The sequence below is a fragment of the Acomys minous genome (genome assembly GCF_964271855.1).
Source record: "Acomys minous genome assembly, chromosome: 2".
In the NCBI taxonomy this organism is placed as follows: domain Eukaryota; kingdom Metazoa; phylum Chordata; class Mammalia; order Rodentia; family Muridae; genus Acomys; species Acomys minous.
In genome coordinates this window covers 42271147-42297274 of record NC_140484.1, presented here as the reverse complement: position 1 = coordinate 42297274, position 26128 = coordinate 42271147, and the positions used below count along the sequence as shown (strand labels likewise).

General features: G+C 44.8%; 1 protein-coding gene across 11 annotated transcripts in view; it reads left to right on the top strand.

Annotated features, from left to right (window-relative positions):
* The window catches only part of PRUNE2 (prune homolog 2 with BCH domain), a 266030-nt gene that overhangs the window by 147175 nt on the left and 92727 nt on the right, over nucleotides 1-26128 (top strand). For all 11 annotated transcript variants that reach the window (XM_084770072.1, XM_084770076.1, XM_084770073.1 and 8 more), the window contains exons 7-8: nucleotides 14739-14894; nucleotides 19556-26075. In XM_084770072.1, coding sequence (XP_084626198.1) covers nucleotides 14739-14894; nucleotides 19556-26075 — 6676 coding nt within the window. The remainder of the gene's footprint in view (nucleotides 1-14738; nucleotides 14895-19555; nucleotides 26076-26128) is intronic.

The following is a 26128-nucleotide window of genomic DNA, read 5'->3' as shown; positions in this document are numbered from 1 at the left end:
TCTCACCATCAGTCATGCTGTTTGTGTTGAAAGAAGCTGATATTTAAATATTTTATATGATACCGGGGAGTAGGTGGCTGCAGAAAGCTTTTTTGTCCTGTATTCCTGCTTAGTGTCCCTCATCACTAGTAACTATGGAAGTCTGACAGCTGTGGTTGAGATTTGAGTTTCTGAGGATTCTGGGAGCTACAAACAGACTCCCGTACATTGACTGAAAAGTAAAGACACCAGGAAGTTTTAGCTTCTTTTCCTTTCTTTGGGTTATATTGCATATTTTGTTTGTTTGGGGTTTTTGTTTTTGTTTTTGTTTTGAGACAGACTTCTCTGTGTAGCCTTGACTGACTTGGACTCATTTCTAGACCAAGCTGGCCTTGAACTCACAGAGATCTGCCTGCCTCTGCCTCCCTGAGTGCTGGGATTATAGGCATGGGGCAGGGTCCCTGGCTGTATTGCGTTATTTTTAATTATGTAGAACTCGCATTTCCTAAACTGAATACTCTCCTGGGTTCGCTTTGTTACTTCTCTTTATACTTTCCTCTCTGGTGGAAGTGTGAGAGTCCATGACAAAAAAACAAACAAAAACAAACAACAACAACAACAAGAAAAAACAAAAACAGCTAAGTCACCTCCCAAACCTTACATTTCTAAACAGCACTGTTATGTCCCTGTGACAGAACAGGTTGGTTAGCAGGCTGGGGATTACACGGAAATGTGAAGTGTGTGTATGTTTGGGGAGGGCGTGGCCTCCAGAAAATGAGCTTCATTCACAAACCTCCTGTAACCGGTGCCTTTTCGGTGGATCATTGTCTTTGCAGCTCACAGTTGTTCGGCCCCACGAATGAGCTTACCCAATCCAAAACGGAACACAGTTGTTTTACCAGGTTTCAAACTCAAGACCAAAAGAGAGCAGGTGCTGATTAAATCCTCAAGGACTGTGCTGGCCTGCTGGAGCTACCCGTTTCCCACACTGGGGAGGATGTCAGTTGGCTAGGTTGATGCACAAAGGCCCCCACACTCCTGAATCCCCTTGCTTTTCTTGTCATTAGTGCATCCAGGTCTTCTTTTAAACTGATCCTTGCACCTTTTATCCCTTTACTTAAGCCAATTATAGTTAAGTTCTTGTGACTTGGGGCCAAGGGAGTCACAATACTGTTCGTGAATCTCCTAAAGAGGACCTCCTCCAGTTCCCCAACACACACACACACACACACACACACACACACACACACACACACACACATACACCCCTCCAAGGGAAAGTAAAACCACAAAGCCCAAAGTGTGTCTGTTTTCTGGAGGGGGTTTCTGGTAATTAGCTTAGATTGCAACAAATGGCACACACAGACTGTTGCCTCTGCGTGTGTGCTCCGAGATTGGTGTTTACCCTATTATTTTCCAATTTAGAGATGGCACCAAGTTTATCAGGGAGCAAATGGAACCCAGCAAAAGCATGTCTGAGTGTGGTAAGAGGTGTGAGTCTTGATGGGTAGATTTTTTTAGACTTCAAAAATAATTAATTACTTTCACTGGTTTGTTAGCAAAGGGGACATAGCATACCATTCCCCCCTACACTTGGTGATGCTTAGATATTTTTAGCAAATGAGTTGTCAGCCGAAAGGCTTCATTAGACCCATCAGGGTATCTGCCCATGAAGAACGAATCCCAAACTGCACTAACAGTTTCCTTGAACCCAAATGATGAAGCACCTCTGACAAGAGCCATATTGTGCTCCCCATGTGAGGACCAAGAGGAACAAAAAAGACAGTTTGATCTTCATTTGGTCAGGTTAATATTGACATAGCTCAGATGCATCAGAAGTGTGTGTGCTTTGCACGTGTGTGGAAGTGCTCTGGGCATGGTATGGGGGCTTCTGGAAGGCAGAACAAGGAGCCTACAAAGGAGTAAGGTCTTCCTGAAATGATCTTCCAGCTCATTCATTATTTTTTACAAAGGGAGACTCCAGGCTTATTCTCAAAACCAACCAACAGGGTATATATATACACATATATTAACAAAGGCGTGTTAATTACTATTACTATTCTTTCTATTTGGTAATTCAACCCTTGTCCAGGTTCTATCATTTAGAAGTATAAAGCATGCCTAGTGAATGGTTTTTCTTTTACATATAGCTCCTGAGTTGTCTATTCCCTGCTAAGAAACATGAACAATAAGGGTCCTGGATAAGAGCCACATAGCCCTTCGCCAGTATCGTTAAACTGAATGCTAGAGCAGAAAGTTTGGATGACTGTTGATAGTATTTTTAAAGAAAATGTAGCTAGATGTGGTAGTGTATGCCTATATTCCTAGCACTTGGGAGGGGAAGGGGGGAAGAGAGAGAGAGAGAGAGAGAGAGAGAGAGAGAGAGAGAGAGAGAGAGGAAGATCTAGGGTTTATGCTTATCATCAACTACATAGTGAGTTTGAGGACAGCCTGAGTTACGTGAGACCTTGCTTTAGTAAGAAAGGAAGAGAGACAGGGACAGAGACAGAGACAGACAGAGAGACAGAGAGAGGGAGGGAGGGATAGAGAGAGGAAAGAGGAGGAGGAGGAAGAAGCAGAAGCAGAGGAGGAAGAAGGAGGGAGGGAGAAAAGGGAGGGAGGGAAAAGAAAGGAAGCGAGGAGCAAGGGAGGGAGGGAGGGAGGGAAGGACGAAGAGGGAGGAAAGTGAACGCAAATTAGGATGAGCTAGCTAATGAAATAATGGCTGTGCTGTCTTCAGCAGATCATGAAATTTCCTCTTCTAAGCCCTTCTACTGACCACTTGACAGCAGAGGAACAGTTTTCCACGAAGTACTTTTTTCAAGCTCCTGTTTCCAGGTCGCTTCTTACTGAGGCGACACTGGCCTTTCTGTTGGCTGGGGACAGTGAAGGTGAAACACAACCTTAGTTCACTTCAGAGTTGACCAGAAGCAAGCTGACCCCTTTTATGCAGCTCTTAGCCCATCACTTGGGAGGCCAGCCTCGTCTACAGAGTGAGTTCTAGGACAGCCAGGGCTACACAGAGAAACCCTGTCTGGAAAAAAACAAAACAAAACAAAAAATCAAACAACAACAACTTCTTAACTTAGACCTGAGCTTGGAGGTGCAGTATCTCCCAGCCAGTTCCTGTCCTCTTATCCCCACTGTGCTGCCTCTTCTTTCTCCTTTCCTCCCTCCCTCCCACCCCTTGCTTCTGTCTTTCATGTCTCATAACATAAGAACAGGGACTTTCAGTTTCCAGTGTTCTTGAGTTCTGTAGTTTTCATGAAGGCCTTACCGGAGTCACTGCATGAAGGACCATTAGTTTTTCCCTGCATAGTTTCCCATATGCCTGACTTACTCAAAGCACTTGCCAACTGCTGATGTTAGTAGGTGCCTTGATAGATAGATGCACCTTAGCAAGGAGATGTTGCCACCATAGGCTTCTCCTGCTAAGATGCCCACTTGGTCACAGGGAAAAACAAAAGATGAGGTAATGCTATTTAGTCCTTGTCTCCTCTATAAATGCCAATTCCTTGTTCCTGTGGGCTTTAGAGCAGACAAGAAGCAGTGTTGGGAATATGTTTAGGTCTGTGACATGTATATTACAATAAACGGTGAAGTGGAATCAGCCCACTGTTTCTGTCTAAGCTATTGGAGGAAGAAAACCTTCAATGAGGATTATTCCAGACAAGCAATGACTATGTCAGATCTACTGTCGCCTACAGTTACCAGCACATGTTGCTGGGCTGTGGGCAGTGCGGCTCACTCAGTTGGTAGTGTGTAGTTAATATTCATGAAACTCTGGATTCAATTACCCAGCACCACAGCAGCCAGGAGTGTGGCACGTGACTGTATTCACAGCACTTGGAAAGAGGAAGCTGGAGGACCAGAAGGTTACGGTCGTCCTCAGTGAGCCCAAGCTACATGAAACCAGATAGAGAGGTAGGGAGGAACATGTTACTGCAAGAACATCTCAACACTCTTCTTACAAAGGTTATTTTGAGTTTCCAATGTTAGGCTCTTACACCTAATCAACAGCCCATAATTAATGTTAATCCCACATTTATATTTGGTGGAGAGGGTGAGAAGCTGCAAGTTAATGATGAAGCCAAGCTTCGTAATCATGGTTGCAAAGGCCAAGGATATGGCTAGCTTGTGCACAGTAACAAGGGAGACCACTACTGGGCAGAAGTAAACACAGTAGAAATACTATCCTTTATTAAGTTAAAAGCTAAAGTTTCCTTCCATAAGGAAGATTCTCATTTGGGGATAAAATACACCTTTGAATTTAGACTAGTGGGAACAGGAATCCAATTTTTTCATGCATACAAGGTGTGTAACACAATGAACTATTTAACCTCCCTGAGTCTCCTTACCCTAATACAAGGCATAGACAATGTTATTAACCTCACAGGCACCAGGAAGCTCATGGAAAGAGATTAGATACAGCTAACCCGACGCTTAATGCATTATTGTCAACTTGTATTATGAAACCAGTATTATCTTAAATCAATACAACCAACCAACCAGTCAATCAATAAAGTGTATTGACATGTATATGCGCTAGACAGTAATTTGAATTATAGCATATTAAAGTCTAGAAATGTTTTCACAAGATATTTTTTAATTATAAAGGATGAAAATATATACTCTCTGACTCTATTTTCAAACTATTAGATCCAATCTAGTTTTAATAGGACCAGGAAAGTTGCCATATAAAAATAAGAAACAAGAACAATAGTATATTTTAAAAAACAGTGTCTAGGAAAAGTATGGAAAAATTCTTTGTTTACCAATTAAAAATGTATGGAAACCAGGATAAATAAAATTTTAATTTATGCATTTTGTGTTCTCATAAATCATTTTCCTGTCAAGATTATCAGACTTTATTATTGTGGAATACTTTAAGCATCATAATAGAAATTTGGTAGCATAAATCATGAAGCTTTCACTTAGAACATTTGTACCCACACCTCAGCATTTTTCTTGTGTCTTGATTAAAAATGAAAATAACCCTCAGCTTAGCAATAAGTCCATGCAGAGTCTAAATGTCAAAGTAGACTCTCGGATTTCAGTAACTCAGCAATCTATGCCACCCACTGTTTGCAGAGAAGTTAAGGACTGTCAACACTCTGCTTTTAAGATTCTCTATTCATACTGCAGTTGTACAAGCCTGTTTTAATCTTGGTGGGGTCTTTTATCTATAAGCATTCTACCTACAGATGATAGCCACCTACTCGGTTTTTCCATTTCCTGCCAGAAGAAAATAACACAGATGTAACAAGTCTGGGAACAGCATTTCATTTGATAATAGCTTGAGTCAATCTAGTTCTCCTTGGTTTGGACGGGAGACAACTGCTTTGGCTTAGGTGTGTAGTCCAGCATGCTGGGCTTCTGAGGACTAAGTTAGCATCAGAAGTAAGTGTACTAAAGGCCCTTAGGCACTTGTAATGAGGGACTCTAGCCAAGGTACTTTGAAGAAAAGAAAAATCACTTGACGTTTCTGTTTGCACTTTAAAGTGATGTTGTTTATAGAGTGGCAAACAGAAGCTCATTAGCTCTACCAGGAGCTAAGGATGAAGAGTCCATCACTGAGATGAGCACTGCCTTGCCCAGAGGTTTTCCATTTTATATCAGGTCATTTTAAAGCCGACTTTGCTCCGATTCGTTTCCTCCATCATCTAGCTTTGTCAGATTTTGCCTGTATGCCATTTAAATGACCTAAAGATTAGCGAGATCATCATTGGAAAGTCCATGTGGCATGAAGGATATAAAGGAAAGAATGATTCTACAAACTGGGAGTCCGCACGCACAGAATCTCACAAAATGCCTTCTGTGTTGGAGGGATTTCACAGACCCTGAGTGTGGGCCCCTTCACAGTTCGGCGGCCAGGAAAGGAAAAGGAAGAGGAACCTACTGCCTCATGCTGTGTCTAAGGCGCCAGGCTAGCTTTTCATATACTGTCTTAATTCTCACAGTACTCCTAGGAGGCAGGGGCTGACAGCTGAGGAAACTGAGGCTCAGAGGTAGAGGGACACTCACCTAGGTGGAGAGTGCCAGAGCCAAAATGCCTAACTGATGGCAAAGGCTTTGGTAGAAAACTTTGGAAGGCACACACTAAAATGGAGACACACAAAGATGTTTAGATCAACAGTTTGGCTGCTGGTGACAATGTAATATTTGTGTGTCTTAGTGCTCATTGTGCATGACAATTTTTAATTAAAAATTTAATTATTTGGGGGGGTAGGGATGTGTGCCATGGGCACCTGTGGAGGTTAGAGGAAAGCATGCATGACTCAGTTCTCTTTCCATCTTGTGCATCCCACGGATCAAACTCAGGTCGTTAGTCTTGCTTAAAAGCGCCTTCACGCACTGAGTCATTTCCCCCGCCCTGCTTATGAGATTTTATAACAGAGAAATATCAAGTTTTATTTCAAAATATTATTCAGTTTTATACCATAGAAATTGGATAGCACTTAACTGGTGTGAGCATTTTCTTGTGTTACTAACTACTCTTTAATTTTTTAGCAATAGTATATTATTCATTTGTATTACTATTATGTAATTTATTGACAATTTCTCAGTTGTTGGCCATACAGATTTTCTGAGTGTTGGTTTTTAAGGTAAATAACCCATGAATACTTTTGTCTACAAACATTGTGTACATGTCAATTTTTTTTCTTTATGCTCTATTGCTAAGAGTCATATGTGAGCTCCCGCTTGGAAATATTTACCAATGACAGAAAAAAAGGGTAAAGATTTTGCTATTAATGAATTTCTTTTATTAATGATTCAAATATTTATTAGATACTTGTATTTTATTTGTAAATTGTCATCTATGTTTTGCAACTTTTTCTACTGGTATATGTAATTCTAATTGATTATTTAAACTCTTATACTCAAGGATATTAATAATTTCTCCTCATTAAGGAAAATAAAATGATGGTAAATAGCAGTAACTGCATTGGGAACAGTGGGTTCTAAATAGGAAAGTGCTGTTATTTCATTTACATTTAAAATTATTTATTTATTTATTTATGTGGTGTGTGTGTGTGTGTGTGTGTGTGTGTGTGTGTGTGTGTGTGTGTGTGTACATGCATGCACATGCACCCATGGAGAGGACAACTTGTCTGTTGTTTCCTTCTACACGGGAGTACAGCGTAACTTGTCAAATGCCTTTATGTGCTGACCCGTCTTTCAAGATCTAATTTACATTTTTAAAAGTCTTTCTTGGTGATGTGTGAACTGATAGAAGGAGAGGAAAGATCCTGGGATACTAGTTGGGATGTTGCCACCAATGTTTGGGCAAGAGATGACGGTGGCTAGGGCTGGAGAGATGATTTGGTGGCTAAGAGCACATACTACTCTTCTAGACGATCTGAGTTTGAATCCCAGCACCCACATCAGTTCTCTCAGAACCACCTGTAAATCTAGAGCCAGAAGATCCAATGCTTCTGTGGCACCCACACTCATGTTCATATATGTGCATACAGCCACAGATAGACATACATACATACATACATACATACATACATACATACATACACACACACACACACACACACACACACACACACGTGCATACAGAATTAAAAATAAAAAAGAAACAAAGAAAAGAAAAGGAGATGATAGTAGCTCTATCTAAGACAGCCACGACAACGGAGAATTGTTTGACTTGATGTGTGTTTTAAAGTAAAGTTGACAAGATTTGCTGATGGGCTTTGTGAGGCGTGAAGGGGAAAGAAAAAATGCTGGAACAATCCCTAGCTGTTTGGCTTGAGTAAAGGTGAGTGATGGTGTCATTTACTAATACTGAAGAAACTGGACAGGACTCGCTCAGGTCGGTCAGACTTTCCCATGCATAGAGTCCACCTGCTTACCCACTGGGAAGTAGGAGCTATTAAAGCCGTATGTCTCTGAATGAGATTGCCAAGGAAAATGGGTAGCAAGAAGTCAGGGAGTGCTGGGACATGTTGTGTCTGGACACTGAGCACTTCGTGTAATGTAAAAATAACTTTTATTCGCCTGGCTCAATTGTTGTCTGGGAGGCCTACTGCCTTCTTCTGCTGGTCTAGGCTTACTCCTGGAAGGTTCTAGCCTCTGTACACTCTAACCTAGGTGCAGAATGTTTTCAGCCTCTGAGACTTAGTGCTTAATAAGCTCACCCTTACTTGTTCTTTCTGAGCTCTGGGCTGACTGGTTCAACTCAGCTGTTCTGACTCAAACTCTTCTCCCACCTGACTTATTTAATCTGGTTTCTCTCTTGGCCCAGAATTGCTCTGCTTGGCCTCAAACTAATTCAGCAGTCTGCTCTAATCTTCTGGTTTCTTCTCATTCTCTGGCTTGTTCTGTCTTCACCTGGGTTCTCTCTCTGAAACCCATCTCTCTATTACTGTCTTGGTTAAAAAAAAAAAAACAAACCTGCCTCCTCTCTCTGTAAAACTGTCTCTTAAGTTGCTTCCCTTTCCTCTCTCTTCTCATGAGAGTTGATGTATCCTTTTCTGTTAAATCTTCTCTGATTCATCACCTTTTCTGCCACTCAATGAGACATCACTTTCAAACATGGGTGCTTCCTTCCACAAACTAACTTTACCTTTATTTGGGATTAGAGTCATGTACCACCACACCTGGACCTTAGCTTTTCTTTACCTAATATCTGGCCTTGAACTTAGATCTGTTTGCCTCTGTCTCCTGGATTTAAAGGCGTGTTTGTATTCCAGCTGGATCACACAGACCTAGATCTTTGGATATGATCTTTTGCCAGGTGGCATCACATAGACCTAGAAGGTCTTTGGATGTAATCTCTTGCCAGAGCAGCCATGTTCTTAATATTCCTCTACAGTGTAATAAGGAAGAATAATCAGCAGATGACCAAGGAGTGGCCAGTGAGTGAAGTGAGAACAAGGACTGCATAATGTCAAGAAAGTAAAGTACTCTGAAAAGGAGGCGGGTCAGCCTTGTTGCAACTGCAGGTAAAGTCCAATGGGATGAGAGCAGAGATGTGTTTGATTGGACAACTCAGAGTCATTGGCATTGTAGAAAAGAGGAGTTTGAACAAAAAGATGGGTCTCAATACCAAACAAGGGAGACTAAGAACACAATAGAAAGTGAAAGTTCATGATGGTAGTTCTGTTTCTCTGCAGAGAAATGCCCTCTTTTAACTACTCAGATATGTCTAAGCAATTACATAGATCAAGTTCACTTCCTGTAATGTGTGGCACCGCCAGCATTTAGCTTCAACGCTGATTTTTTTTAAATTGGATGCCACGTCCTGTTACTCCCTTTTCCTCTGTGTGGTGGTTGTTGGATTATTGCTACTTAATTTTCTAAATTAGATTTATTTACTGTGTTTTATGATGGAGTGTTTTGCCTGCATTCACATCTGTGCATCAAGTACCCAAGAAGGTACATACTGTGCACCTTGGTACCCAAGAAGGTCAGAAGAGGGCATCAGATTCCCTGGCACTGGAATTACCAATGGTGTGAACCACCATGTAGGTGCCAAGAACTGAACCCAGGTCCTCTGCAAGAACAACAAGTTCTCTTAACCGCTGAGCCATCTCTCCAGCCCTCAATACTGAATTTTTTGAAGTAATACAGTAAGAAGTAAAATGGTTATTTTTGGATGATGGAATTTTCCACTACATTGGACTGTGTATTTCCAATGACAAACACATTACATCTACCAGATAAACAGTCTCACAATTTCAGGTCTTATTAGGTCAAGTGGAGCCAAATCATTTCTGCTTCTCTGCCCTGGGTCATCGTCGTCATCATCTTTACTATCACAAAGTTACTTTAGGCTCCTTTGGATTTTTAAATTAGCCTTTGTCTAGAAAATAACAGCCCTCTTTTTCTCCCTGCACTTCTAGACTTTTCTGATTCCAAAGCTGGGGATTATTTAGTCAAACAGATTCACAACCTTCTAAATGTTTGATGATTGATTCTTTGGAACTATGGCCCCTACTGGGGCGCAATCGCTGGGGTGCTGGTCAGTTCCCAGTTTCACTGAAAAGTACATTCCTAAATGTTCAGAAATGTAGATAGTGTATGTGCCTGGGGTTGAATGGTAAATTATAAAAAGAGCATTCTTTCAATTTCTCCCTAAATGGGAAATACGTATGTGTGTCTATTATTTAACCAAAAGTGGGAGAAACATTTTGCAGACATCTGAGCAGGTTAACAAATTGTATTTGTATATGTGTAACTAAAACAGTAATTTATCAGGTAGAAGGCAGATGGGGGAAATAAAATGCCAACCTGTGTCTACAGTGGGGCTCCGCCGATGATGAAGAGCTGTTTATTCAGGGCCAGCAACGTAAGAGCCACTGCAGCACATGACTCCCCGCTTAGCTAGAAGACAAGAATAAATTATATGCTATGCAAACAGCACCAGCATAAAAGCAGAACAGACTGTACTTCCCAGATTCCTGAAGAGCCTCACTCATTCCCTTGTTCGACTATTTTAAATATGAAACCCTTGACATTACAACCCTTAGGCCAGCAAGATGGGATCTGGCTTGGACAAATTCATTAGAGTCCACAGGGCATCAATGTTTGTGGTTACTGTAAAATGTATTTGATTTGGATAGTATGACAAAATGGTGTGTATATATATATATATATGTGTGTGTGTGTGTGTGTGTGTGTGTGTGTGTGTGTGTGTGTGTGTATATATATGATTTTTAAATCAGCAGTTCATTTCATTCTGTGGAACTTGGTCTGGGGTTACCTGAAGAGGACTGAGGCAAACTTATCCAGAAGACCTAGACTGAGGGAAATGATAAAAACATGAGTTCTTGGATTTTGTCTCTAACCTATTAAGTAACAATCCCCAGGAAAGTAGTCAGAATGCACAGCCCAGGGAGGCTTTGGGATGAGGTCAGTATAAAGAATTAGGAGTTGGGGTACTATCCGTATAAGTCTCAGGAGAGCACCGAGAGTGCCAACGACCGGTTTGCAGGAAAATGTGTGGACCAATTCTTTGCTAATGCTGAGCTCTGTTGGTGGGGGTGCCTCTGTGGGTGGGGTGCAATGGCATATGCTGCCTCAGTGAGTCTGGGGTATGGGTAAAACTGTATTTCTAGCCAAAGACCTGGTCTTACCAGACCTGCTGGGCAAGACGCTGGAGGAGTCTGTGTAGCAAGAAGAATCCAAAGAGGTTTTGTCATAGCCAACACTCTTGAATAGCATCAGGCCCACAAGCACAGCTTTGAGTAAGGCTTCTGAGTCTTAATATGCTCAGGTATGAGTCAAATTAACCCGTTTGTGTTTGAGTGACACCAGGGGAGTGTTCAGTCCCTCATGCAAAAATGTCTTTGGAAATTGTGCCTCCCATTTAGGAGTTCATGACTGTATTGGGGGGGGGGTTCATATACTTTAAAATGTTTGGAAAGGAAAATTGTGAGTCTCCAGTTATTAATGATAGGTTGTAGATAAGTGTCTCTCCTGCTTGCTTTCAGGATCAGCTCAGCTTTTGATCTACAGTGGTGCAGAGTCCAACATCAAATTTCTTGATTAATCTGGTTATGCATAAGGGACAGCCTGATTCAAAGAACGCATGCTCTAAACTCCTGTGGGTGAATTCATTCTCTAAAAGTATCTATGTTATGATTGTCATGATGGCATTTGGATAGCTTGGGTGCTGGCAATGTACGTTCTGGGCCACATGTCTCCAAGGGTTCTTATATGTGAGCTTTACAAACTTCGTTACCAAGTCAGCTCAATAGATCCTCGGCATACATTCATAGTACATCCCGAGAGCTTTGTGAGTCTCGTGTGTACTTCCTTGTAACCTCTAAGGGAAAGTGATTGAGCACAATCCCTAGTAAGAATTGCTGCCATGAGAAGCCAGGCATTGTGGGTCGTACCCTGAGTCCCAGCAGTCAAGAGGCAGAGGCAGGTAGAGGTCTGTGGGTTTGAAGCCAGCCTGGCGTGCATAGTGAGTTCTATGACATCGAGGGCTGTGAAGAGAGACAAACAAACAAATGAAACTGGACAGCCACACCTCACCGAACATGGAAGCCCACACACACCAAGGTGGGTTTCATAAACCTTAAGAGTCCACTCAGCAAAACTGCAGAGCCTGTGCATTTAATGGTGACTGTGGCGACTGGTAAGCAGTCTGAAACAGCTATCATGCGCAAATATTAATGTGGCAACTGATCCATAGCGATACATACCGATTCAGCTGTTCACAATGGTTATGAGGGGGTGGAATGGCAGTCACATTTTCTGTGGCAAATAGTTCTATATGGCTTTAATATTGTTCCGCAACAAGCACAATTATAATTACTATTATAATAAAAATGCATAGAATTCTACAGATCCCTTGAGTGTACATCACAATGTTTTTTTGCTGACAGCATGGTAAACTAGCAGCTAATTGATTACACATGATAAAGATTATGGGGATAGTGGCAGTGGTGGTGGTCGTGGTGGTGAGTGTGTGTGTGTGTGTGTGTGTGTGTGTGTGTGTGTGTGTACTGTCATTCCTCAGTATCTTCAGGGGATTGGTTCTGAGAAGCCTCTTTGAATGCCCAAGTCTATAGATATTGAAGTGTCTTCTGTAAAATGGCATTGAGTTTATGTCTAACCCGTGTACATCCTCCTGTACTCACCAAGTCATCGCTAGATGACTTAAAAATGCCTAAAACATGTGGATAGTGGTTGTGTTATTTAGGGAACAGAAACAAGAAAAAATGCTGTATGTGTTTAGTACAGATGTATTTTTTTGTAAACATATGTGATCTTATAACTGTTGTTTGAATCCACAGATGTAGAACTCATTGATATATTGGCTAGTTGTGCATACATCTGTGTGTGTGTGTGTGTGTGTGTGTGTGTGTGTGTGTGTGTGCGCGCGCGCGCGCACATGCTCCATGATAGGAAATAGAGCAGGGGTTGATTTTATTTATTTCTCTTCAGTTAGTTTACAAATATTTCTTGAGCAACATAGTACATGCCATATGTGAATGTCAGGAGTATAATACAGACTTTGCTGTGCTTCTCTTTTTTATTTTTTATTTTTATTTTTTATTTTATATATTAGTGCTCTAACCTACAGGTCAGAAGAGGGCATCAGATTCTAGTTTAGATGGTTGTGAGCCACCATGTGGTTGCTGGGAATTGAACTCAGGACCTCTGGAAGAGCAGCCACTGCTTTTAGCCACTGAGCCATCTCTCCAGCCCATTCACTGTGCTTCTTGGAAGAAAAGAGAGAATTGTATTGGCAAAGTTGCTGTTACTGAAACTGATACAGCTTGAAAAGTCAACACATTTTCTGTAGGTGACTGAGCCACATTCTGAGAATGTTGGAGTGGCTACTGCTTTCTCCACAGCTGCCATATATAGCAAGGTACCCTAACATTAAAACTGTTACAAAACTCTCCTGGACTTCTACACTGCAGTAAAAATTTCTCAGGGGCTGGAACTACAGCCCAGTTGGCAGAGTGCTCTGCAACATACACAAATCCCAGGGTTCAACACGCCCCACCAGCAGCTCCACATACATGAGACCATCTAAAAAAAAGAATTCCTCAGCCAATCCATCAAAGTTCATCTTTGGGAACTTTAGGTAGAAAATAACAATAACCATAGAAAACAAAATTGTAGGGCCATAGGAGTGGTTTAGCACAAGCCTGGCCATCTGAATTCAATCTCCAGAGCACACATGAAAGAGCTAGATGCAACAGCATACATCTGTAATCCCAGAACTGCATAGTAAGAAGAGATGTGGCCAGCCAGCCTGGAGCACACAAAACAGCAACAGAAACAAGAGAGACTGGCCCAGCAAGGAAGGAAGGAACTGACTCCCAACTCCCAAGGATTGTCTGCATAGACACATGGCACCTACTCTGTGTCTCTCTCTGTCTCTCTCTCTCTCTCTCTCTGTGTCTCTCTCTGTCTCTCTGTCTCTGTCTCTCTGTCTCTCTCTGCTGTATTAGTTACTTTTCTGTTGCTGTAATAAAATGTCATGACCAAAACAACTTATAGAAGAAAGGATTTTATCATCTAGGGACAAATTGTGCAAATGTCTGAGCATGTAAGGAACTTTCTCACTCAAACCAAGACAGGTCCCAAAAAAGAAAACAATACTATAGATGAGGAGTATATCAGAACACACCATGCATGAAGACCAGGGTCAGAATATGGACTTCACCATCCTTCCTGAAGGAAAAGAGACAATCATGCAGGTCCCCAGTATATGATTTTTTTTTTGTAGTGACAGGTCGTGATTTGATTCAGCAGATGTTCTTATATGGGTATTATAAATGGTGAGAGCTAGATGTACTTTTCAAATACTTAATAAATATTTCATAAAAGTGTGTTCCCTGGGGCTAGAGAGATGGACAGCTGTTAATAGCTCTGGCTGCTTTTTTAGAGGGGGCCTAGGTTCAATTCCCAGCATCCACACAGCAACTCACAACTGTCTATAACTCCAGTTCCAGAGGACTTGACACCCTCACGCAGACATACATTCAGGCAAACACCAATGCACATGAAGTAAAAATAAATAAAATTTTCTTTTAAAATGTGTTCCTTGTCTAAAGAATTGATAGTAATGATGGAGACATCTTTTTTTTTTCTTGATTTGGAAAAGCAAATCAGTATTTTAGGCCAGAATGTGGAAGTTTCCAAAATTTCTCACAGCATTTATTTCACTTGCTTCTGGTGATAAATATCTGTCCTAAATACATCACAGGCCTGAGCTGACTTGCGGCCAACTGTCTGAAGCAGGCACTTTGACACTAATCTCATATGCCCTGCTGTTTCAGGACTGTCTGTTTCACAGCAACATCACCAGTGATTTGAAAGCTTTCACAGACAAGTTCGGTTTTGACGTCCTCATCCTGATCGCGAGCTACACGTCAGAGGAGCAGCAGAGACAGCAGATCGCCGTGTACTCCCAGAACCTGGAGCTGTGCAGCCAGGTGAGCCTCGCTCTCCTCTGTTACACTGTTTATGAACTTCTGGGATTAAGGGCATGTGGTAAGAGAAATGGACTGCCACATCATAGGAAACAGGCCCAAGAGATAGAGCCCTGAAATTGGGGTATACCACACACTGTCTCCTTTTAGAAAGGCTATCTTAGTCCATTTTGGGTGGCTTGGAAAATAGTACAGTCTGAGTACTTTAGAAAGAATAGAGATTCGTTCATTTATTCAGCTCACACTTCTAGGTACCCAAAAGCATGGCTCTGGCTTGTGCACTGCTGTGGTGTTTAGGGACAAGTGACATGATGTTTTAGCAGCCACAGCCTACAGGTGCTCAGATTCTTGCTAGATACTCAGTTGGACCTGGTACGGTGATGGCTGAGCCTTTTAACACAATGCCAAAGAGGGAGGAGAAGAGAAGAAGGAGAAGAAAGAAGGAGGAGGAGAAGAGGAGAAAAGAGAAGAAGAAAGAAGAAGGAAAAGAAAGAAGAAGTCGAACGAGACAGAGAAGGAAGGAGAAGAAGTCGTCGTCACTGGGTATATGTGCCAAGTTAGTTATTGTACTTACTAACTGGCACTCAGGTAGAAATAGATATGGATAGAAGGATTGGTTAATGTGCGCCTCACTAGTGAGTCAGCGTCCTTAGCTATCACAGGTGACACAAGGCAAAAGCTCCATCCCCATTCCGTTCTCTCCTGCAGCCTCCCTTCTGTCCTCTGACAGCTTGACAGCTCCATTTGGCTCCCTCACGTTAACACAACTGTATTTACTCTGCAATTCTCCCTCAAGTTCAGAGAAGAACGTGATGCCCCTGCCACAGGTGCATTTTGCATCCCCTCCTCTGGCCCACGTACCTGTATGTGTCTAATCACCAGCGGTGCTTTTCCAGTGCGAATGCACTATGCATTTGGACTCAAAGGTGCACTAAGCTACTTTTCTTGTCATAGTGACAGGACACGTGACAGAAGCAGCTAAGTAGGGGAGAGATCTGTTTCGGCTCACATTTCAGAGATATTGTCCATCATGGCAGAGAGGGCACGGCAGCTGGCAGATGGCACAAGTGGGAGCCTGTGGCACGGCTCATCACACCCACTGGAGTGGATCCAGAAGAGTAAGGCTGCTTAAGAAGCAGAGCTGCCCTCAGCCTCTAAGGCTGACCCTACTTACAGGCCAGTATCTACCAGCTACGACCAATGTCTAAGAAGTTTCATGGCTTCTCCACAACAACACTGACAGCTGGGGACCAAGGATACAAATGCATGAGCCTATAGGGAGATACTTTACAGCCAAACCAGAACAAAGGGGAGCTTTTATCCTGTTTTGCTTAATGACTTCCTAGAGACAAGAGATAAGTTGTCCATGCCTCCACTGTTATAATTTTCAAGTCCCTTTTGGAGTAGACTCCTTTTCAAACCCAATTTGAGCATAAGATTATTTAAGCAGGTGGGGTGATCAAAAGCCCTGGAGTCCACAGTTTGCTTTCTCTCCTCACCCGACTGGCAGGATCCAAAGAGAGCTTCTCTAAATACCTGGTATTCCAGAGGGGGCAGGCTCTGCCTCAACCCCCCCCCCCTTTGTCTTGTGGTCCCTGAGTAAAGAATCCACCTCTGCAGCCTAATTGCTGTGTGTTCCCACAAACTCCAAGAACTACTGTGAGAATAAAGAGCCTGTGGCTGTGACACACTTGTCACTGTGCTGATGTGGGTAAGCACTCGGTGACCACCTCTGTTATTACCGTCAAGGCCATTTCTATAGCTTGTGTGGCTACAGACACCATCATTTTTAACCTTGGTTAACCCTGTAGGTCCTTTTCAAAAGCTCAGCATGGCAAAGCACTCCTGATGTCCCCTAAATGTCCGAGTGCTGCAGCCCAGGCCTGGCCTGGCACTGGCTGTCTGGTTCACTGTCCCTCTTTCTCCCAGGTGCCTTTGTCTGTTCATATTTTCATGTCTGCTCCTGAGAACAAGACAGAAGAGAAGGGGCCTGGGTGTCACGAGGAAGCTCACCCTGTGGCGCCTACACTCCTCTTCCATCTTTTCCTTTGCCTTGACATTCTATCGTGGCTAGGCCAGGTCTGGCTTCCTCTCTTATGCCAACACTTTGTCAGCACCCAGAGGTTGTCCAAACTCGAATTTCACACCTGTTGGAAGAAGATCCTGTGTGACACCTAGACAAGGCTTTCAGTAGTTTTAAACATCTTTCCACATCACTTCCAGAACCAGTGACATGGAGCAGCTTGACCAATCTAAACTTGAAGTTGAACGAGCAGTTTGATGGAGCTGGAGAAAGAGCCGTGGGCAGACTAAGCTGAGTGCAACGGAGCCTAGATCTCAGTTATTTGTGGCTTTCTTTGTAGGCATATGGACGCAGTTTGATTTTTATACTAATGAAAATGGCAGGCTTACAGATACAGCTTAGTCAGTAGAATACTTGCCCAGCCTGTATGAAACTCTGGGTTCAATCACAGGTACCACATCAGCCTGGCAACACTTCTTATAGACCCAGAAATGAAGAGGTAAAAGCAGTGTTATTATGCTTCTGTTGCTCTGATGAAGCTCCAAGGCTACGTTGGTTTATGGTTCCGGGGGATGAGAGAGAGTCCATAATGACAGAACAGTATAGCATCCAGTGGCAGGTGTGGCAGCAGCCGGATCAGGAGTCTTACAGTTCATATTCTTGATCATGAAGCAGATACAAAAAAAAAAAAAAACTGGAAGTGGCGCAAAGCTTTTAAGCCCAAATAAGGTTCTTCTTCCTGCAGGGCTGTACCACCCACACCTCCCCGAATAGTACCACTGCCTCCCCAGGCGGTCAGATACCCAAGACTAAGGTATATTGGGGGATTAGCATTCAAACCACCACAGGCAGGAATCTCAAAAGTTCAAGGCTGTCCACAGTGATAGAGTGAGTTGGAGACCAGCTTGAGTTATGTGAGACACTGTCTTGGGATAAAGACAAAAGGCAAAGGCAGTGGGGAGGAGGGACTAGGGAATTGGCTGAGCTGGTAAAGTACTTGCCACACAAAAAGCTGGGCACGCTCCAGCTTAGAACCCTGGCCCTGGGGAAACAGAGAGGAGTATACCTGAGGACTGCTAGCTAGCCAGGCTAGCCTAGTAGGTGGGCTCTGAGGCAGGGAGAGATCCCATGTCAAAGCAGGTGGAAAGCATTTCTGAGAGCGACCCTGAGGTTGTCCCCTGGCCTAACAAGGAAAGTATACATATGGGCATACACACACACACACACACACACACACACACACACACACACACACAAATAAATAAATAAATAAATAAATAGCAAATAAATAAATTGCTTAAAAGCCACCATTCCCAAGCCCTAGATGTGGTTCCATTTGCACGTCTTATATGCCAGTCTCATCTGATCAGCTTTTCTGACTTTATCCCACCAGGGCCACATCTAACCTCCAGGCCATACATACCCACAATGCTCATCCTGTGCCCAGGTCCAGTCCAATAACTATGTCTCTCACCCCTCATTAAAGAAGCTTCTCTTTGCAACAGAAAGAGACCATTAGAGAAAGCCACACCTGGTCAAAATGCAGAACTGATGGTGGGGGTGGGGTGCCCATCACCAGTGGATAAATCCATGGCACAACCCCTGCTCCTAAGGTTCAGGGGACATTATGAAACAGGGGAGACGGGGTTGTGAGAAGATTGCAAGAGCCAAAGGGCCAGGATGTCGGCTGTGAGAGTGTCTTCTGTATGTGACAGGGAAGCTCCACCCAAGCAATCTTAGCAATGCAGTTGCCTAAATAAGACCCAGACCGTGACACGACTGACATGCATGGGAGAAAGAAAGCCCACAAGACCCCATGCCCAGATGAAGAGATATAGGCAATACATGACTGCTGAGAGAGAGAATCAGTGACTCAGTTAGGGTACCTATTGCTGTGATGAAACACCATGACCGAAAAGCAAGCTGGGGGTGGAGGTGGGAGAAAGGGTTTATTTGGCTCACACTTCCATGTCACCATTCATCGTTGAAGGAAGTCAGGACAGAAACTCAAGCAGAGCAGGAACCTGGAGGCAGGAGCTGATGCAGAGGCCGTGGAGGAGTGCTGCTTACTGCAGTGCTCGTCATAGCTTCCTCAGCCTGCTTCCTTATAGACCCCAGGAGCACCAGCACAGGGATGGCCCCGCCCACAAAGAACTGGATCCTCCTCCATCAGTCACTAATTTTTAAAAATGTCTTACAGCATTTTTATGGAGGCATTTTTCTCGATTGAGGTTACCATTTTTCAGATACCTCTAGCTTGTATCAAGCTGACATAAAGCTGTCCAGGATGATGTCTTTCTCAGAGCCCCCTAATTAATTATCTAACACCAAGTGGTCATCCCTAAAACCATATACATTTGAGAAACATTAAATGGATTCAACAAGTTAGATTTATATATCTGTGTATATGTATGTATATATATTATATATGTATTTATGATAATAATCCATTTAAAAGGCTGTGAATTTGATAGAGAGAGTTGGGTGGGGGCATGAAAGAAGTTGGAGAGAGGAGAAGGTGGAAAATGAAGTAAATATAGCATACATATGTGAAAATACACAAACTGTTAGAGACAAGTTAAGAAAGACAAAATGCAAGGGCTATCTGCATATTCACACCATCCTTTGCGCTTCCCAACAGATTTGCTGTGAGCTGGAAGAAAGTCAGAACCCTTGCCTGGAACTGGAGCCCTTTGAATGTGGCTGTGATGAGATCCTCGTATACCAGCAGGAGGACCCTTCTGTGACCTGTGACCAGGTGTTTCTTCTTGTCAAGGAGGTCATCAATAGGAGGTGTGCGGAGATGGGCTCTAACAGCCGCACGTCCTCCACAGAAGCTGTGGCGGGCAGCGCCCCCCTGTCCCAGGGCTCCTCCGGGATTATGGAATTGTATGGTTCTGACATAGAGCCACAGCCCAGCTCTGTGAATTTCATAGAAAACCCTCCAGAGCTCAGTGATTCCAACCAAGCTCAGGCGGATGTCAACATAGACCTTGTTAGCCCCGACAGTGGGTTGGCCACCATCAGGAGCAGCCGTTCATCCAAGGAGAGTTCGGTGTTCCTCAGTGATGACAGTCCAGTGGGAGAGGGTGCTGGGCCTCACCACAGCCTTCTCCCAGGGTTTGACTCCTACAGCCCTATTCCTGAAGGGGTAGTTGCCGAGGAGCACACACGTTCTGGGGAACACGGGGAACACTTTGACCTCTTCAACTTTGACCCAGCGCCCATTGCTTCTGAGCAGTCGCAGCCATCTTCCCACTCTGCAGACTACTCACCAGAAGATGACTTCTCCAACAGTGACTCATCAGAGGGAAGCCTCTCTGCTGGGCCTAAAGGACTTGCTGAGACGGGGGTCAACATGTCCAATTACTCTTCCAGTTCTCTTTTGTCAGAGGCTGGTAAAGACAGCCTTGTAGAATTTGATGAAGAGTTTGTCCAGAGACAAGAAAGCTCAGGAGGTAACCCTGAAAGAAAATTAAGCCTGACATGTTTTGTGGGAGATGAACCTGCTTCCCCTGAAAGGCTGATGAATATTGGAAAGAGAATCCCACCGCCACCTATGAATAGCTTTGTTGAGATTTCACCAACTGAAGAGCCGACCCCACTCTGTCCAGAAGAGATCACCCAAAATACAATTGACACGGCGCATCTGGGGCCACCTCAGACTCGTACCCGGTGCAGGAGCTGGTGGGGTGGCTTGGAAATTGACTCTGAAAATATTGTAGATGCCTGGAGCTCCAGTGAACAAGAATCCACCTTCCAGAATCCTGAGCCATGGCAAGACCATAAGCCTGGGCCAGCTGAGAAGAGAACCTCAGACTCCACATTCCAACCAAAGAGTCTTAGATTCCCAAAGTCAGATCCCTGGGAATCAGAATTTGATCAGCCTGAACTGGGCAGTATAGATACCCAGGACCAGAAGGAGGAAAGCTTGGGCTGTCAGCACCCACCCACAGAGGGGCCAAGTCTAACAAACGCCTCTCCTCAAGAGACAAACCACCTGATAGAAGACTTTGCTGCTTTGTGGCATTCAGGTCACTCACCAACAACAATGCCCGAGCCTTGGGGAAATCCCACGGATGCTGGTGAAGCAGCCGTTATGGTGTCCTTCCCCGCCTGGGGTACATTTGATAAAGAAAGTAATGCTGACACCTTAAAAAATACTTGGAATCTTCATCCCACTAACAATGAGATGCCTTCTATGCAGGACCCAAGTGAGTGGGCTATGGCCCAAAGTGGGTTTTCTTACCCTGTGGCAGACCTACTAGACAATCCCCTCCCTGAGGTAAATACAGATACAGCTCCAGAAATCTGGGGCAAGAAAAGCAATGGCTCCAAGGACAATATTCTTACATCTGGAAGTCCCAGTTCTGATTTGGGTCAAACATGGAATAATTCTAAGCTCCCAGGGGAAGGCCAGAATGACTTGGTGGGTCCTAAAGCCAGAGGGACAGTTTATGAAAAGGAAGGTTCCTGGAACCTCTTTGAAGAGAGTGTCAAGAAAAGAGGGTCTGATGTGTTAGCTCCTTGGGAAGATTCTTTCTTGTCATATAAATGCTCTGATTATAGCACATCCAACATAGGAGAAGATTCGGTCCCATCTCCCTTAGACACCAACTACTCCACCTCTGACTCTTACACATCACCAACATATGCTGGAGAGGAAAAAGAAGTGGAAAACAAGCCATTTGCTAAAGAGAATGGTTTTGAGACAGAAGATACTGACTTCCCTGCAGAAGGGGTTGAAGTTCTTGCAACATCACTACAGCGGCCCCAGAGAAATCGAATCGGTTCTGGCCCTGGGAACCTAGACATGTGGGCATCACCTCACGCAGAGGAAAAACCTGAAGGAAATGACGCACATCACCCAGATAAAGATTTACTCACGATGGAGCACGCAGAAGATAAGAATATGTCCATGGAGGACGATGTGGGGGAAAGCAGTCCATCCAGTTATGACGACCCTAGCATGATGCAGCTGTACAACGAGACAAACCGGCAGCTCACCCTTCTACACAGCAACACCAACTCCCGCCAGACAGCCCCTGACAGCCTCGACACATGGAACCGAGTGATTCTGGAGGACACGCAGTCCACCGCGACCATCTCAGACATGGATAATGACTTGGATTGGGATGACTGCAGCGGGGGTGTGGCGATCAGCGGTGCCGGTCAGGAAGATTACGTAACTGCAAACACTGAACCTGAAACCCGCTTCTCAGTGAAGCAGCTGGAACCATGGGGCACAGAACATCAGGAAGCAAATCAGGTGGACTGGGACCTCCCTGCTTCTGCCGAGCCTGCGGGGGACACTGGTCCCACTGAATACCACATCCTGAATGAGAAAAGCGGGCAGTTAATTGCAAACAGTATTTGGGATTCTGTCATGAGAGATAAAGATATGCCATCATTCAGAATACCAAACTCACCCAATACTGCAGATATGGAGCAAAGCCCTTGGCCTTCTGAAAGTCCCAGGCTCTCGGTAAATGGTAAGGACAGCCACATGTCAGAAGCCACTGGGTTTGGTGAGTCGGTAGCGCTTACATCTCATCCTGACAACCAGGACACATTGACAGAGTCCCAAGGTGACACAGCATCCTCAGTGGCCAGGCTGGAGAGTCAAGAACATTCTGCACAGTCAGATCCATGGACTGGTTATACTTGTGGACAGAGTGAGAATGAGAGTGAAGGCTTGGCAGCCTCTGGCTGTGTGCATCTTGACAAGGAGGCAGAGGTGGGCTCTGGAGTGGATGGTGACTCACTGGTTTCCAGAAAAGAGCCCGTTGACCAGGAACTCTCTTATTCAGTTGCACTTGAACACAAAGAAATATGCAACACATCTGGCAAGATCAGATCTCTTTCAGTCACCTCCAGTCCCCAGACTGAGGAACAAGAGGAAGCCTTAGACATGGAAAAGGAGCCTGCCAATCTCTTTGCTGTGCAACCAGAGACATCTGCAAGTGACTTTCAGACAAAAGAGGCCCATGAAGAATCTCCTGTGGGTCACCGAAATTCAGGCGAAGCCAGCCCAACTTTGGGTAGGATTAATCTGATGAAGAACATGCCTATATCTGAAATGGGACTTGAGAGAACTGAAGACTGTAGCCTTCTTGAGCCAGAAGGAGCAAATGAAAAACTATTTTATGAATCTTCTCAAAACTTTGGCACTTGGGATGGCCCCATAGATAGCGATGTGTGGGATAGTCACATAAGTTACGAGGCACCTATGAATCCTACAGGTGAGAGCACTGAGAACGGGTCTCTACAAGCCCTTTCACCAGGAAGCTATGACAGAGACAGCCTCTCTAGTGGGTGTACTCATTCAAGTGCGTCGAGTCCTGACCTAAATGATTCTTCAGTTGCTTTGTCCTCCTGGACCCACGAACCCAGCTCTGAACATCAGAAAGGGGATCCAGACAGCAGGAGCAAACAGATGCACCAAGAATCAGAACTCTTTAGCACTGAATCCCAGGCAGGGATGTTTGCTGAAATAAAGGACTTTGCAAAAACCAGAAAGGATGGCTCTGCAAAGATGTCTGATCATGAGGAGGACCTTACATTTCCCAAGATTCCAAGTGATTCCATCAATGGTGAGTCTTCACCCCATTCATCCAGCCTTGGGACAGATAAATATTCAAAACATTCTCTCACGTGTCAGGAAGGAAAGCTAATGACTAGCCGTCAAGAGGGAAATGAACTTGACTTTCCGGAAGTTGTGCAGCCAGAGGATACCAGGATCATGTCCACAAGCTCTGCTTCTGGCGAGGACAGTGGGGGTGATGAAGAGTTGCTAGAGGCGGAAATCCATTTGGCCACAGGCCAAGCCACTCAGAGGGAACCTGGGGCTCACAATCCATCATGTGAACCTGAGTTCTTGGCCGCAGAGCATCGCACGTCTGAGTTTTCTGTCTTTGTACATGCTTCAGAGCCATTAGAGAAAGAGAGCAAGCCAGACTCATTCTGTGACAGCCAGCAAAGCAGCCCCGGTCCTTGGATTGTGTCGCCACTCGTGCAGACTGACGCCTGGGACACATCTATGGAGAAGGAGGCCGGAGCTGCAGAAACAGGGAAAATGGGACATGGCATGTGGCAGATGTCTCCAGGAACTGAACGTAAGGATGGAGGCCCCGATAAACTAGAAATGCTTGGTTTCTCTGCTGACAGCAGTGAGTGGTGGAACACTCCTGCGCAGGAAGAGAGATCAACTGCCAATGCATCTGTAGAGTCATCCACCTCAGATGGTGAGGCAGAGATGACTTCTCCGATATTCCAGAATGCAGGGCCGTGGGGCGTGCCCACTCGGAGCGATAGCGAACCTGTGGACACAGGCAGTACTAATCCTTTCAGTGGTGAACTAAAGTCACCCTTTCTGGATAGCCATGGGGAAAAGTCACAGGAGAAACTTTGGAACATTCAACCGAGGCAGCTAGATTCAGGTGCCGCTCAGTTTAGCCAGCTTGTAATATTGGACCAAATTCAAGGCAAAGACTCTCGCCAGCATACAGCCATGTCTTCTCATGCTGGCGACCTCCCTCCTGAAACTCCCACTCAAGAGCAGTGTCAGGAACCTGTGCTGTCCATCTGGGACCGTGCAGGCCCAGCATTTACTTGCAGAGATAAAAATGACTGCGTCGGCACCGGGGTTTCACCCACCGAGTGCCAACAAGAGCACTGGTGGGAACAAGACAGCTCATATCTCAGCCGTGTGGCGCTCCCAAGCACTGCCACAGAAAATCTCCCTGTGGCCAGGGTTCCCGAATGGGATAGGCCCAGCCCCTGTGAGCCCCGGCATAACTTTGTTCCCGATATTTTACATGGCAACTTCGAAGACGGCGGGCAACCGGCCTCAGCTTCACCGGATCTGTGGGTGGATGTCAGGCAACCTGTCACTTTTAAAGCAGAGGCGGAGAACCCTGATATCTTGACTCACTGTGACCATGACAACAGCTCTCAGGCCTCCAGCAGCCCCGACGTGTGTCACGATTCTGAAGGAAGGCAAGAGGTGGAGAAACGCAGTGGCGTTTACACAGGACCTGAAATGGCACCGAGTGAACTTTACCTCCCTGAGCCAAAGATGGCTGCGGAACCTACTCAGGAATCTAGGCAGGAGTGTCTTGCATACAATCTGGAACTCCATTCTGAACATGCAATGCCACTGCCTCCACTCAACAGTCAGACAGATACAAACAGCTCAACTGAGCCCGTCACTTCGAAACCTTCCCCAGAACCTTCTGATATGCATGGAGATACCAATTCAAGTTTAAGAACCTTAGAGGAAGGCGCCAACCCAGAAGGGGAAGCAGTGGGTAAGATGATCCCAGGCACTGGGAATGCAGACACTGGCACTTCTGAAACTCCCCAGGAGGTTAGTGTAGAAGGCAACGGTTCTTGGGCGTCAGAGGACCTTTGTCCTGAAACTCAGACAGGCACTAGAGCCTCGCTTGAATGTGAGCAACCGTTGGCTTCCGAGAACGCTGCTGTGCTTACCGACATCTTGCTAGCCTCAGACACCTGCCTGGATGTAAGCGAAGCTGCCTTTGACCACAGTTTCAGTGACGCCTCGGGCCTCAACACTTCCACAGGCACTATAGATGATATGAGTAAGTTAACTCTTTCAGAAGGCCACCCCGAAACGCCAGTAGACGGGGATCCAGGGAAGCAGGATGTCTGTTCGTCTGAAGCTTCCTGGGGTGATTTTGAATATGATGTAATGGGCCAGAATATCGACGATGATCTGATGAAAGAGCCTGAACATTTCCTCTATGGTGCTGATCTTATGTTGGAGGAGAGCACAGCGAGGCAGTCTCTGGTACCGTACACACCCCCCTTTGATTTGTCCTACTTCACGGAACCCCCAGGTGGCGCTGAAACAGCACTGGAAGCTGGGTCTCCAGATGATGCCTCTCTGGGGAGTGAGGCAGCGGAGATGTTGCTTTCTGCTCTTCCTGATCAAAGGCAGGAAAATCAGACCGAGACCAACAGCAGGCAGCCCAGACAGCGGATGACTGTTTTGCATATTCATGAAGACCCTGAGTCTCTTTCTTCACCTGTTGGAGGAACAGGTTCCAACATAGAGTCATCGCCATCGAACATTGACTGGGAAATAGAAACAGATAATTCAGATTCACCAGCAGGTGGCGACATAAGACCATCAAATGGTAAGCAATACCGCTCCCCCCCACCTACACTCCCTACAAACACACACACACAC